General features: G+C 39.1%; 1 protein-coding gene across 1 annotated transcript in view; it reads right to left on the minus strand.

Annotated features, from left to right (window-relative positions):
* Positions 1-4,288: 4,288 nt before the first annotated feature.
* Positions 4,289-15,406, minus strand: part of lrch1 (leucine-rich repeats and calponin homology (CH) domain containing 1) — a 195,448-nt gene continuing 184,330 nt past the window's right edge. The window contains exon 18 of the mRNA XM_046403189.1: positions 4,289-6,532. Coding sequence (XP_046259145.1) covers positions 6,422-6,532 — 111 coding nt within the window. The 3' untranslated portion in view covers positions 4,289-6,421. The remainder of the gene's footprint in view (positions 6,533-15,406) is intronic.

Consider the following 15,406-nt stretch of genomic DNA (forward strand, 5'->3'; position numbering starts at 1 on the left):
GGTATTACGATCGTACACTGGCAGATGAGGCAAACGCACTTCGAAAATGTCATCAAAACTCCTCCTTCCATTCCGTATGAAAGTGATACGTTTTTATTTTATTTACTTGGTCCAGATTCCCCACTCATTTTTATACCCTTTTAAGTTTAAGAGGAAAAAACGAGGGCTAGAAACTCGAGGTAACTCGCTAGCTAGCTTGTTAGCTTTGCTGCACTTGACGTCGTTTGCGTGCTTGCGCATGTGCAGTGACCCAAGTGTCAGAAAAAGTCATCTGACTGGCTGCCCTGTATATCAATCAAGTGACAGGATGAATGATAGGCTGACATCTATCAATCAAGTGACGGGATGGATGATAGGCTGACGTCTAATTTTTTTAAATGTCATGCGATCTACCCACAATGCCTTCGCGATCGACTAGTAGATCGCGATCGACGTATTGAGCACCCCTGCTCTAAGCAGACCAGATGGCATGTAGCAGATTATAAAATACTCATTACAACCATAAGAGACTTGAGCCTTGTCTTGGAATTGCAAAAAATGACTTGTGAGCATCTCTGCCAGTAACATACAACAACCAGAAACACTTTTGAAATTGAAAGTGGACTGACATAGCATATGCGAATAATTTTTAAACCCATATAGGCCATGATATTGTGGATTGTTCAACAACAGATTAAGAACAGGTGCTGAAAGTTTCCTGATGAGTGTTTTATAGTGAAATACATTACATGCAGAAACAAACAAATACATAACTCATGATTGCTTTTGCTTTCCAACAACAGGAAGCCCATGTGATAAATAATATGCAAACAGGATATAGTACATTTAAATTAAATCATTTACATATAGTTTTATCACAAGCGTGTAAATGTTTTTTGGTAACTGTCAAATTGATCCAGTGAATCCACAACTGCTGAATCTTTAAGTAGCTTAAGTTTTAGATACCAAGCTGCTTAATATGTAGAAAAAAGCCTTCTTAATCGCTCATGCTATTTGCTGTCAGACCACTTGATGTGGTCTTACTTTGGGGGAAAGCCTTATTAATTTCTTGACCGGCCAAGATTTAGATTTTAAAGGGGCAGTAAATAAATTATAATTATAGTCCCTGTTACCTCCTGTTTCTTGGTGAATTCGCTGCACCTCCAGTCCTGACCGGACTTTACAGTCCAGTCCAGAAAAGCATTGCATTTTAAAAGTGTATATCTAAATTTTCAACTACAACTGTTTTCTGTTTGTTCAACTGACCAAGAGAAGATGTGACAGATAAAAAAACAAGTCAACTCATACAACAATTGACAAGCATTCTTGTGGACATTCAGTGACTTAAACTAAAACTGAGTTTAGGCAAACTTCATCTAGTTTAACCGTTCTCACATTCAAAGCAGCATTATACTATACTCCAAATTAATAAATGCAGCTTTAGAAAAAGACTAACCAGCTTCAGAGATTTCTAGCTCGAATGTATGTTCAAACAAAACATCTGAAGCTGCCGCAGTTTTAAGATAACGTCAGTGTTGTCAAAAGCTACTAGCTACTACTAAGTACTGATGATGAAGCAGACTGTGGAACAAAGCATCACCGAGTCTCTGGTCTAACTTAACACCGATTCCAGCCTGAACCATGTAGGTTTGGAAAAATTAACACATATGGTTGAGCCCTCTATGGCCCTGCCTACTGCACTGATAGTGCTACTGGATCCAGAACCCTCTCCATGGCCCTGCCCGGATCCTGCTGCTCCTGCTCTGCACTGTTCTCTCTATCCTCCCTGTCTGTCCTCTCTCCCTCTCCTTTTTCTCTCTATCTCCCCGTCTCCTGTCTCTCTCCATCTCCCTGTCTCTCCTCTCCCCCCTCTCCCTCCCAGGCGGTCACAGCAGAAGGCCGTCTACACTGAGTCTGGTTCTGCTCGAGGTTTCTGCCTGTTAAAAGTTAAGTTACAGTTTTTCCTCGCCACTGTTGCCATATGCTTACTCAGTGTTTCTCTCTGATTCTCTTCTTTTTTGTTGTTTTTTCTTGTTGTTGTTTACACACCTGTAAAGTATCGTGAGATAACTGTGTTATGAATTGGCACTTTAAATAAAATTGAATTGAAATTGCATTGAATGGTTATAAAGGGCTGTGCTCACTTGTTTAATACAGGTTGCCAGTTTGAGGAACATTTAACTAAACTATTAACTTCGAATTTACTCTACAATGTAGTGAAAAAATAATAATCTGTTATTTTAGTTATTGTAACTCTGTGACTACGAGTTGTTCAAAGCTTAAGTTCTTAAAAATTCCTAACCAATCCAGACTGTCTGAGCAAGAAGTGTGGCTACATGAGATCACTGACCCTTCATCACCTTCATTCTGAAATTCAAAAATCTAATAAACATCTCTGATTTTTGTCAAGTGTCTCACAGCAAGAAAGCAACACTTACATAAAATTGAAGATCAAATACACTCTGTAGATGTTCTGGAAATCAAAAGAAGACTGTAGGAGCAGAAAGTCCTAAAATACAAGTGGTACTCCATTGCTTGCAGACATGGTGAGCTCATTCACAACTCATTGACATGTGTTTTGGCAAATTAACAAACTGAATCTCATAAAGAAAAAACATTCAATATCAGCGAATGGATTCAAGGTGAGAAACGAAAAAAACGTGTTGACTTCAGAAAATCCATCAGAAAAGCTTGATAAACATAGGTAATGTCACTGCACTGGCATGTGTACAACAACTCAAACACCTTATTTTATTTTCTATTTATATTATCAATATATTTATGTTTAAATACAAATTGTGGTTGAAACTCTCCTTCTATGTTAAAACCATAGAATATTAATTTATTCTTCTCAAGGAAACGAGAGAAATATGCCAAATGTTCACACAGTCAAGAAACACCTAAATCCTCTGTAGGAAATCTGTAAACAGATGACTGATGGTTTGTAAAATCTTTCAAAAGTTTTTGTTCAAAACTGCATGATGCCAGGCTAACTGGTTTATTGGGAATGCTGAGAAGGTTAAAAACCTCCAATGACTCTAAATCAAATTTAGTATACTTAGTATTAGGGCCACAATTTTGGATGTTTTTTTGGTTGTTTTTCTAAAGAGGTGTGTTAAAATGTGTTCTGTTAAATAAACATAATTTCAATTTTAAAAAAGTGAAAATATATGGCATGCCGTTCAGGAAATTAATATTTGAATATATGGAATGAAACCTCAAATATATGGAATGAATCTCTGAATATATTGAATGAAACCTCGGATATATGGAATGAACCTTGAATATATGGAATGAAACCTTGAATATATGGAATGAAACCTGACCGACGTCGCCATTGCCGGCATCGTGGTATCTTTAGCTATGTGCAGCGGGCGGCAGAAATGATTCAGCCAGCACGCAATTTGTTTGCAGCTATTTTAAACAATGAAGATTTAGTAAACACCCTGGCACCCGTGCACAAGAAAGGTGCCAAGACAAAAGAGATAAGAATAGGTAGGATTTATTTAAAACTAGATGAGGGCTCTCAGTAGAGTGCATATTTAATGATGCACCGGTACCGATACTGCGTTAATATACTCGAAATTAAAAGTTCACTGATACCAATCAAGAACTTCATACCCGCTTGTACACACTGCGTCTGCTGATCACCACGGACAGCTGCGGACACGAAGCAGCTCCAATGATCGAGTCGATCCACCACTGCTGCCTCCCGACACGGAGCACCTTAGATCGGTGTCAGAATCACGTCAGGAGAATGAAACCTTCGACCTCCAGCTGCTTCGTGTCCGCAGATGTCCGTGGTGCTCGTGGTGATCAGCAGACACAGCGCGCAGTGTAAGCGGGTATAAAGACGTTGATTGTTAGGTATCGGTACCGGTGCATCATTAAATATGCACTCTACTGAGAGCCCTCATCTAGTTTTAAATAAATCCTACCTATTCTTTTCTCTTTTGTCTTGGCACCTTTCTTGTGCAGGGGCGAACATTCGCCAGTGTGTTTATTAAGTCATCATTGTTTAAAATAGCTACAACACGGGCAAAGATTGTACACAGGGGCTGTTGTGGGGCACTGCTGAGTTTCATTCCATATATTCAGAGTTTCATTCCATATATTCAGAGTTTCATTCAATATATTCGAGTTTCATTCCATATATTCAGAGTTTCATTCAATATATTCAGAGTTTCATTCAATATATTCAAGGTTCATTCCATATATTCAGAGTTTCATTCAATATATTCAAGGTTCATTCCATATATTCAGAGTTTCATTCAATATATTCAAGGTTCATTCCATATATTCAAGGTTCATTCCATATATTCAGAGTTTCATTCCATATATTCAGAGTTTCATTCCATATATTCAAATATTAATTTCCTGAACGGCATGCCATAATGTACTACTCACAATTATTTAGGGATATTTCACTTTCGGGTGAAATTTCAGAATACACCTAAAATGCACTATAACCTTTATGAGTGAACTTAATTTAACCTTCTCTAAACTTTTGAATGCACATATCCAACTGTTCAGTGTTTCAGTACTTAATGAATAACATGCTGTTCTATAACTTTCTCCCTTGGTGATTAACTGCAAGAATCACAACAAGCGTCTAGAAGTCCCAGAGAAGAGCCATTTGGCTCTTCTACCTAAAATGCCCACAAGAAAGCCAAATGACTAAAGCCCCCCCCCGTGGATATTCCCTTTTGTTATGGAAATGTTGGCAATGATAATTTGCAGATACAGTTATACAGATATGTAGTGTTCAGATAGCAGTGACCTCATTACCATAACAAAAAGGGTGATTAGAGTAGTGTGGGAAAGCAGTTGCGCCAAATGACTAGTCTCTGGGACTTTAAGGTAGGCAGAAAAATCCTGGGACTTCTAGTCCTCTTCATCATGCTGTTCACATTTTGACATCATGAGACCAAGGCGACACCTAACACTACATTGCCATTTTTCAAACTTTACTTGTCAGTATATTTTTACATACACCGAAATTCTTCTTTGCAACATGCAGAAGTACACCGGAGAAGTGGGCTGCCATTGTCAGGCGCCCGAGAAGCAACTGGGGGTTAAGGGCCTTGCTCAAGGGCACATCAGCCTGCTAATGAACGGGGGTGGGGGGGTTAATTAACCACTCCACCACACCCAGATTTTTTTTCCTGCCAGTCTGGGGGGAATTGAAACGGTGACCCTTTGTTTACAAACCACTTCTCCAATCTCTAGGTCACAGCTGCCCCCATTTGAAGCAAGGCTTCAAACAGTATGTATGTTCTCAGAGGGAAGTTGCTGCTGAGCTTAGAGTGCTGCAGAGTGTCATCAGCAGGTTGCAACAGAGACACAGAGAGACTGGAAGAGTCACAGAAAGGCACAGAAGTGGATGTCCTAGGGCCACATCCCATGCTGATGACCGCTTCATTGTGAACAGTGCTCTGCGGAACCGGATGATGAATGCTACTCAACTCCAGGCACCTGAGTGTCACGTCAGACCAGTCGAAATTGCCTACTTGGCATGGTCTGCATGCTAGGGTACCTGACCACACCACCTGACCACACCACCTGGCCACCAACGCAGTTGGAGACGTCAAGGAGAAAGCCATGCATCAGCCACTGTTGTCACCAGACGAGCCATTGGAGGGTGATGTTGCAGTCTGGGCAGGTGTGTCTAGTCAACAAAGAACTACCCTACACCTTGTGACTGGTACTGTGACAAGCCGATACTACCTGAATAACATCATTAATCCAGTCATTGTGGTTCTGTATGAGCAACACAGGCCTGATTTCATCTTCATGAACGACAATGCCCCAGCTCATCGAGGTTGCCTCATCAGGGAACAGCTGGTGGAGGCTGGGGTACCTCAAATGGAGTGGCCTGTACTTTCTCCAGACCTGACTCAGGTAGAGGTGTTGTGTAGAGGGTCAAAACCCTGAACCCCCGAACCAATGACCTGAGGGCACCCCTTCAAGAAGAGTGGAATGCCATGCCTCAGCAGACAATAAGTCAACTTGGGAACAGCATGAGACGTTGTTGTCAAGCTGTAGTTGATGCTGAAGGACAAGTTATTGAGACAGTTTATTTTGTGGTATACCCACCACTGTTGTTAGATTTTGTTTCAATAACCTGTTTTTACCATTGTGTGTGTGTGTGTGTGTATACACACACACACACACACACACACATACATATTTAAAAAAAATTTCAACCTGTCAAAAGATGGTGAATTTCCATCTGTTATTAGTGTGTTAGTTACTCTGTCCTCTCTCTCAAGAATATATAAACAATTCCAAGTCTGGCTGTTTTAATTCTCATTAACACCATCTTTTATCCTTAAATATAATAAAAACACTATTACCAAGGAGGATGCAGAATGACTGCAGAGGTGTGTTGTAGCGTCATGTGAAATGAATTTAGCATGATGATCCTTTTCTCTCCTGGTCCCTAGAGGAGGTTGTGTTTTGAGAAGGCCTTATTCACCAGCGCCTGGACTGTGATGCTCACTTTCACCAGGCCTTTCTCTTCCAGGATGTGGTGAGGAAGACACAGTTTGTCCTGAGAGACCAGAGTCAGAGTGAAGGAGGGATGGAGGAGAAAAGAACAGGTCAGAGAGAGAAGAAATCAAAGAAAGGGAAGGAGTGCAGGAGCAGAGGAGGAGGGAGAAAAGAGACAAAGGCAACAGGATTTAGACATAATGCATATAAATATAATGTGTTATTCTGTAATTATGCCCGTATGTACAATCTGTTGACTATCTCACCTTCACTGAACAAAGCAAACAAACCTCTTCTACAATAAGGAAAACAATTTATGATTTCATCATTTATCAGCTTTATATAGACAACAGCGTCATATTTTAAAATGACGATGAAGCATACACTGCTTTACTTACATTCATTCAATATCGACACATCCACTACAAGTTAAATGTGCTGACATTACTAATATTAGCATTAAGATAAGATCGGGCCTTTTTTTTGATGGAATGTATGAGCTCTGGCTCAGGTGGATCCAGCTCATTGGCTGTAGCTTTATATTTATCATGTAAATATGAGTCGTATCTTCTCATTGTCATTATCTGACAAATGTAGAAGCATTACTTTAAGACCTGGTTCAAGTCAGAAGAAAACTGAACCAATGACTCAGATACTGTCCTGAACTACATTTATTGCCCCAGACCCCAACATTGTCAAACATACATAAGTCATAAAAATAATCATTCTTGTACATGAGATCTGTTAACATCAGCACAAAGTTAAAAAAAAAATCTTGGAAACAACAGCAGTTAAAATTTACTTCAAGAATTAACTCACAGAGTATGAATATGTGAATAACTTAATCATATTCATAGTAGCAGAAATATTTGATAAATGCTGATGGAGTTACTCAGCTTACACTTGTTTATGTCAAATATTCAGTCTTAAATCCATGGCCTCTCTTTCTTTAACATCTGTAATTAAAGGCCAAATATCAGTGACAGACAATTAGTTTCTGTGAATTAATCCTCTGCTTACATTGGCAAGGCAAAATAATGTTGCACTGGGCACAACAAACATCCACATTTCTCAGTTTTTAAATTCCTCTTAATATTACAACATTCTAATCCTCTATGTGTAAAAACTCAACAAGATACAGAGCTTAAAACAATTAATCTCTCTCTCTCTCTCTCTCTCTCTCTCTCTCTCCCCATATATATATATATATATATATATACTAACTATACTATACTATACTACAACTTCAACCATTACCCACAGTCACATTGCATATCAGGGTACAACAGGCTTTGGTGATGTAAATTAAAAATCCTCCCATTATGCTGTAGAACAACTTAATAAAATTCACGTTTTCAAATATCATTCTCTAATTACTGCTTTAAAAATCAATTCTTGCAAATTAAGAAACAAAATTACATCTGTCTTAAATAATTATTACATAAACATAATCCAAATTGCTAATCAACACTTTTTTATATTATCTATAGAATATTTCAAAAAGAACACTGTGAACCACCAAACATTTACATTCAGGAATCTTGTGCTCATGCAGTTCACTTGTTCAACAGTCACGAAAACATATATTCAAGTCATTTACTGTACTGACCTGAATCTACAATTTTTAAATATTCAGAGAATCATACATTCAGTATTCAAAGCTCTTCTTGTTAGCTTCACTAAAAAAAACAATGCATCAGCGATAAAATGGAGCTTCAGCAGTACCATTTGGTGGCTATGCTGGAGGTCTTCAGTACTTTTGATTGTATTCTTTACAACAGTACAGCATTCTCAGATTAATTTGGTAGACATGTTTAATATCTGTCTGACCAAGCTCTAAAGACCGCTAACGGATCGCACTGACTTTATTTAGATTAGACAGATTAACTCATTAGCTCACAACCACAGCATTTGATCAGCTACCCACAATTTGTTGGTAAAGTTGTTTTTATGACATGCACTCATTCTGCAGTGCAGTGCAGGACTTTTACATATAAAGTGAACATTCATTACTTTCAAACCCTCACCAAACAAGTTCACACTATGCTGAATAAGCCTTTCACCACCAGGTAAATCTCTCTGTATTTCATAGTACATCTATGTGGCAACTTTCCCGTTCTGGCACACTTGTAGTTTTATGAGAAAGTTTTATGTCAACCAGTAAAGATTGGTCTGCAAGAGATGAAGGGAAGAGCAACCTAAGAGGAGGCTATAGCAGCTAGGAGTATGGTGGAGCCTATAGCCTCAAAAGCAAGTCAACACTTCACTTACTGTCACTGCCAGAAGGGGCAAACAAAAGTTCTGCACAACAGGTTTAAAATACAGTAAATATGGTTGTAAAAGGTGTAGGTAGTTAAAACAAATATGTCACTATGCAATCTAAAAACAAACCAAACCCTAACTTTTCAATCAAACCATCAAAAATTTACCTCGTGAAATACTAGCTAAATTGTCTACAAAAAGCTAATTCTAATTGTAGATGTTTTGTAGTAGAGATTAAACACAGAGAAAGTTCATTTTACTCTGGCCATGTTTACATGCACACCAATAATCAAATCTAACAAACAGTATGGAATTGAAGCAAAAAGTGTTACCAACCAATTAATAGAGAAAGTTGTTACAGGCAGCTTGATTTATTGCCAAAAGTTACTCAATGAAATTAATGTACAGTAATATGTGTGATAGTGCCAATACTTACTGATGTGCAAAATCTAATATGCAATGACATTACTCAAACTGAGTGGCCTTCACAAAAAATACATAAATATTACATACAGTAACATAAACACATTTTTTTTATGAGCAGATTTTTTAAACTCTGTAAAATCTTTGTTAAGAGGAGCCTGAGTTTCATGTTTGCGAAATCACATTAAGCTTGGAAGTCTTCACTGAGCTCAGATCTTGAGTGCTGTATTTCAAATTCAATGTGGTGGTGTGCAGAGGCCAAATGCCAAAAAACTGATACTTCTCCCAATATATATGTACCAAACTCTATCTATCTATATTTAAATATGTACATTTTCTTTGATTTAGCAAACTGACTGACAACCAGCTGTTGGAATTTAAAAAAACGCCAATAGTCAGTTGTCTACTGGAACTCCATGATGGTGCCAAATGACTGCTGGTGGATGTGAGCAAACTATTGACTGGTGTTACAGTGATGTTACAGATGATGCTAATGTTGGATACTGTATACTGTGCAGATTATTAATCTATATATACAACACAAAAATCTGAACAAGACCCACTGAATTTGTTTAGTCAGTACTTTTGTTTTCTTATCATTCTTCCAACATGGTAGTAGTGTCCCTGATAGATACATAACAGACAGTTCATGGCTCCAACAGGCCCTTTCAGTGCTGACAGATCAGACTGTCCTTGCTGTACAGCATATCTTAAGTCATAAAATACTTAAGGTAACCTGCTGATCCACAAGTCCTGCTTCTATTAAGAATTTGAGTTTTGTTTAAATTTATTACAAAGGCATAAACATGTTTGTGAGTAGATTTTTCTTGAAGAGAAGATCAAACAAGGAACAGAAGGCAAAGCTCATGCTGATGGGCCATTGGTACCACAAGGACAGAACTGAGAGCTGGTTTAGATTATATCAGTTTTATTTATAAGCTGCTTAAAACATCATGAAAGCATTTTGGAATGGTGTTCATTATTGTTGTAAGAGTGGTTTTATGTTGCCACAACTACACCCATCACTCCCAATGTCAGAGTTACTCCAACAAGCAAGATTTCTGTACAGATGCTGATGGAACTCAGACAGCCACCAGAAGCGCATATATGTTCTTCGTGTACATCTAACTATCTATCTATTTATCAGCGACGTGCGGTGAGGTTCACGGCTGGTGAGGCACTGACTTCATCACAATCAGATTTACAAACATGTAAACCCTACACAGTAGCGTATTCACCATTTGATTGGCAGCATTTACCAGGTTATATTTAAAAACTCATATCAGCATTCTTTACACATACAAACTGCAGCACACAAAAAAGCACATTTAATTAAAAAGCATTACGCATTGGTTTTCCTTTAATTATTACCTCCTGCTTCGATTGAAAATCCAGTTTAGAAAACTGCTTGAGTTTAGATATGTAATCCTCCATTTTGAAAGTAAGGCCTGACGAGAGGAAAAACTAAACGGATGAATGCAATTGACTTGCTAACTCGAGATTGTAGCTTGCTGTCACTTATTCTGCACTTGACGAGTCGCAAGAAGAATCCCTGGGATCACGAGTGCTCCCTACCATGAGGCTGGAGAACTGCGTGCCTCACCTAGTGCCTTTTCATGGCCGTTTTATGATTGCTCAGTAAAAGAAACACGTTACACACATACAGTTGTTGACAAAAAAAACACTGTACATTATATACATCAGCTAAACTATGGAAATTTAGTTCATATAGCAAAAGTGTTTGAACATTTTAATAGCAACATACAGAGAGACAGCAATATGGTCTCACTGCCTAGCATGCCAGCACAGTCAGCCGAATCATTGCGCAATCCACCATGAGGCTCCGCTGGCTGCTGCCTCACTATGGGATTAGAATCCTGCCATTATCTGAAACCGAAAGAAAACGTTTACACTACATTGTTTACATTGACGTATCATGCACCAATGACTGACATAATGCGTCAGCGTCATGCATGGTGCTGTCAGTCCCACCTGACCTTACATGTGATTGGAATATACTTCACCAAAGAAACGATAGGTTAGAAGAGGCAGGTGTCCCTCCCCCGGAGCCGTTTTGTTTTTGGTTGTTTTCTAGTTTTTCCAGAGCATGAGTTTCAGAGTTTCAAACCAAAGCAGCGAGAGAACACTGCCAAAAATCACATGATCGCAACCTCACAGCGTTGTGGATGAAACTCCTAAAAGCGGATGTTGCAAAGTTACGAGTGCAAAAGTACATTCAAAATAAAATTTCTTGCTTGCAAACCTCAGGTTTACACCATTTCAGCACTTTTATTGCAAACCTACTGGAGTGGGAGAACAGTGACACGTTTGAAACTCTGAAAACGTGAGGGTGAAAACAGCACGGTTTGTCGTTAATGGGAGGTTTGAAACTCTGCAAAAACATAAACCACTGTTGCACCCAGAGCTCACATACAAATTGATGTTTGCAGAAGATTTCAACATTTCAAAATTCAAGTTTCAAGGTTTCAAAACTATTTTGCAAACACGCACTCAGAAGTTTTCAGATATCATAGTACAAGGTTTCAAAAGTGTTTTGCAAACTGATGTGGTGGGACAACAATGCCGTATTTGAAACTCTAAAAATGTATATTTAAAAACAGCAAGGGTGCAACAAGAGGTTTGAATCTCTCTGAAAATGTGAAGCTGAAACTCTGTAATATGCATGTTGCACTTATGAAAAATAAAAATTCAAATACAAAATTATACTTGCAGAGATTCAAACTTTTTTTCAGACTTTCAAAATACCTTTCAAGGTTTCAAAACTTATTTTCAGACTTGCAACTATAACAACATTTCAAACTTTATTTTAGGTTTTAAATCAAACACTGACTTTCAAGGTTTCAAAACATTTTGTTTCGGTTTCAGATAATGGCAGGATTCAAATCCCATACCTCACCGCACGTCTCTTCTCAGTATTTGAATGGTAAATGGTGACAATTCCGCAATTTTTAATTTAAAAAAAGAATTAAAACTGGTGAAGTTAAATGGAAAATAACGTTATAGTACAAATCACTGGATAAATATAACCATTTAATTTAATTTTTCATTTTACATTTTTTTCTTTCCGTGATGACAGGTGAGGCACGGCCTCTCCTGCTTCCCCTGACTGCACGTCACTGCTATCTATCTATCTATCTATCTGTCTATCTATATGACATCAAAACAGCATCAATTCTTCTAGGTACACCTGCACAGTTTTTGAAGGAACTAGGCTGGTAGGTGGTTCCAAACATATTGAAGAACTAACCACAGATCTTCTGTGGGTGTAGGCTTCCTCAAATCCATCTGTCTCTTCATGTAATCCCAGACAGCCTTGATGATGTTGAGATCAGGGCTCTATGTGGGGGCCATACCATCACTTCCAGAACTTCTTGTTCTTCTTTACGCTGAAGATAGTTCTTAATGACACTGGCTGTATGTTTGGGGTTGTTGTACTGCTGAATAAACCAAATAATAAATTTGGTGCCAATTGTATGCCTCCCTGATGGTATTACATGATAGATAAGTGTCTGCCTGTATTTCTCAACACTGAGGACACCATTAATCCTGACCAAACGCCCAATTCCATTTGCAGAAATGTAGCCCCAAACTTGCAAGTAGCCTCCACCATGCTTCACTGTGGCCTACAGACACTCATTATTGTACCGCTCTCCAGCTCTTCGGCAAACAAACTGCCTCCTGCTACAGCCAAATATTTCTGCTGTTTCCTTGGCTGACCACTGCGTCTATGATCCTCAACGTTGACTGTTTCTTTGTGCTTCTTCAAAAGAGCTTGAACAGCACATCTTGAAACCCCAGTCTGCTTTGAAATCTTTGCCTGGTAAAGACCTTGCTGATGCAGTATAATTACCTTGCGTCTTGTTGGTATGCTGAGGCTTGCCATGGTGTATGACCTGTGACATGGAACCGTCTTCCACAACCTCACCTTGGTAGCAGAGCTTGGCTGTTCTTCAACTAGTTTTAAGTCTCCTACACAGCTGTTTCTGTTTCAGTTAATGACTGTGTTTCAACCTACATGTGAAATTGATGATCATTAGCACCTGTTTGGTATAACTGGTTGATCATATACATGACCATAATCCTACAAAATCCCTGACTTTGTGCAAGTGTACCTATAAGAATTAATGCTGGTTTGAGGGCAAACAGTAGTAATGCCAAATATTGATCTGAATTAGATTTTTCTTTTGTTTGCTCACTTTGCATTTTGTAAATTGCAAAGTACTATATATATATATATATATATATATATATATATATATATATATATATATATATATACTTATAAAAATACACACACATATACACACACTGACTCAAAGAGGGTGAATATTGGCATTGCAGTATGTCTATTATGGCACCAAGTATCAGCCACCTATAGTGTAGCCTTGAGATCCCTCTCCAGACAGTTTAATATCCCTCATGTGACCCTATTGACTTATATGATGGAGTGGCATGACAACTCACTAATGAGTCAAACCTCAGCTCACGTGATCCCAATGACTCACCTGGAGGTGAGGCAGGAGGTGTCAATGACCCTCACGACCACCCCCAAGGTCACAGCACCACTAGAGCAGTGCTTCTCAATTATTTTCTGTTGCGCCCCCCCCCCCAGCAAGTAGAAAACAATTCGCGCCCCCCCCCCCCCCACTCTCCGCCGCGACTATAAATAATAGTAATAATAATATGTAATAATATTTAATAATATGTAATAATAGCATGCTAACAATTCTCGCTGGTTTACTGAAGTAGCATTCACAAAGCGGGATGATTGTTGGCAATATTCGGCACGTTTTGGCTGAAAAATCTCCAGCGGCTTATCAGCATGATTGGGATGTAATGTCTTCAAGTGGGGCCTTAATTTATTTGGCTTCATGCTGTCCGCTGCCAGCATGTTTAGACAGTAAACACACCGGTCTGTCGTCTCCCACTGTAGTCACAGTGAAGCCAAGCGCTACATATGCGTCGTCATATTTCCTCGTCTTAGCTTTCGGGTGAGTTACTTTTGTCTCATTATCTTCGTCTCTCTCCGCCTTTCTTCTCATCCCTGTTAAAAATGTCTTCATGTTGTCTCTTAAGGGTTCGCTTACTGCACTTCATATCGCCTGCTCGGTGCAAAAAAGCCGCTACACCATAGAGCTAATACTCCCTGCGCACACTCTGACAATGAGAGCGCCACTGCCAACTACTGTAGTGGATGTGCAATTACACTTTATTCTAGTACGGCAAAAAAAGCATGTTCCCCAGGGTCACACGCGCCCCCCCTGGCATCGCACCGCGCCCCCCCAGGGGGGCGCGCCCCACTATTTGAGAAGCACTGCACTAGAGGTTACATACATGGGACTCATTCAATCATACATGGGACTCAATCAATCAGCTTTTAGAACTCATTAGAACGCATTTTAATTATTTATGCAGTGACTTGTTGTACATTATTTTTACATCATATACTGTATGTTTAATTAATTGACATTACTTTGTAGAAATCTGTTTTCATTATGACATTCAAGAGTTTTGCTTTGTTTTTTGTAAATTTATGTCAAAAAAGCCAAATTATATTGACTATGATATGCTTGTCAAAGCAATAATAGGGGAAAACATGAATAATAAATAATTTTTATCTGCATTGTATATTGAGTCATTAACTGGGCTCTTTGCCCCAGACTTTATCTGAGGCACTTATTTCAAGATAAGATAAGATGAACTTTATTGGTCCCGCAGTGGGGAAATTCACTTGCTGTGGCATCGCACAAGAACAGAACAAAGTGCAAAAAGCAAGAAGTGTGCAAAAACACTTACAAAAAATATAGAGATAATAAATAACAATTTACAAGTACACACAGTACAATATATAGCTATATACAAGTCTGGATAAGGGAGAAAGAGAGGACTAGACTGTTGAGTTGTACAATCTAACAGCAGTAGGAATGAAGGATTTGTGGTAGCGCTCCTTCCTACACTGAAGGTGTAGCAGTCTGCCGCTGAAGGAGCTGCTCAGAGCCTCCACTGTCTGATGCAGAGGGTGAGAGGTGTTATCCATGATGTCAGCTTGGCAAACATCCTCCTCTCACCCACCTGCTCCACGGAGTCCAGCAGGCAGCCCAGGACAGAGCTGGCCATCCTGACCAGCTTGTTTAGTCTCTTTCTGTCCCAGTCCGTGCTGCCCGGTCCCCAACAGACCACAGCGTAGTGAGTAGCAGAGGCTACCACAGAGTCGCAAAATGTCCGTAGG

This window comes from Scatophagus argus, chromosome 11 (assembly GCF_020382885.2).
Source record: "Scatophagus argus isolate fScaArg1 chromosome 11, fScaArg1.pri, whole genome shotgun sequence".
In the NCBI taxonomy this organism is placed as follows: Eukaryota; Metazoa; Chordata; class Actinopteri; family Scatophagidae; genus Scatophagus; species Scatophagus argus.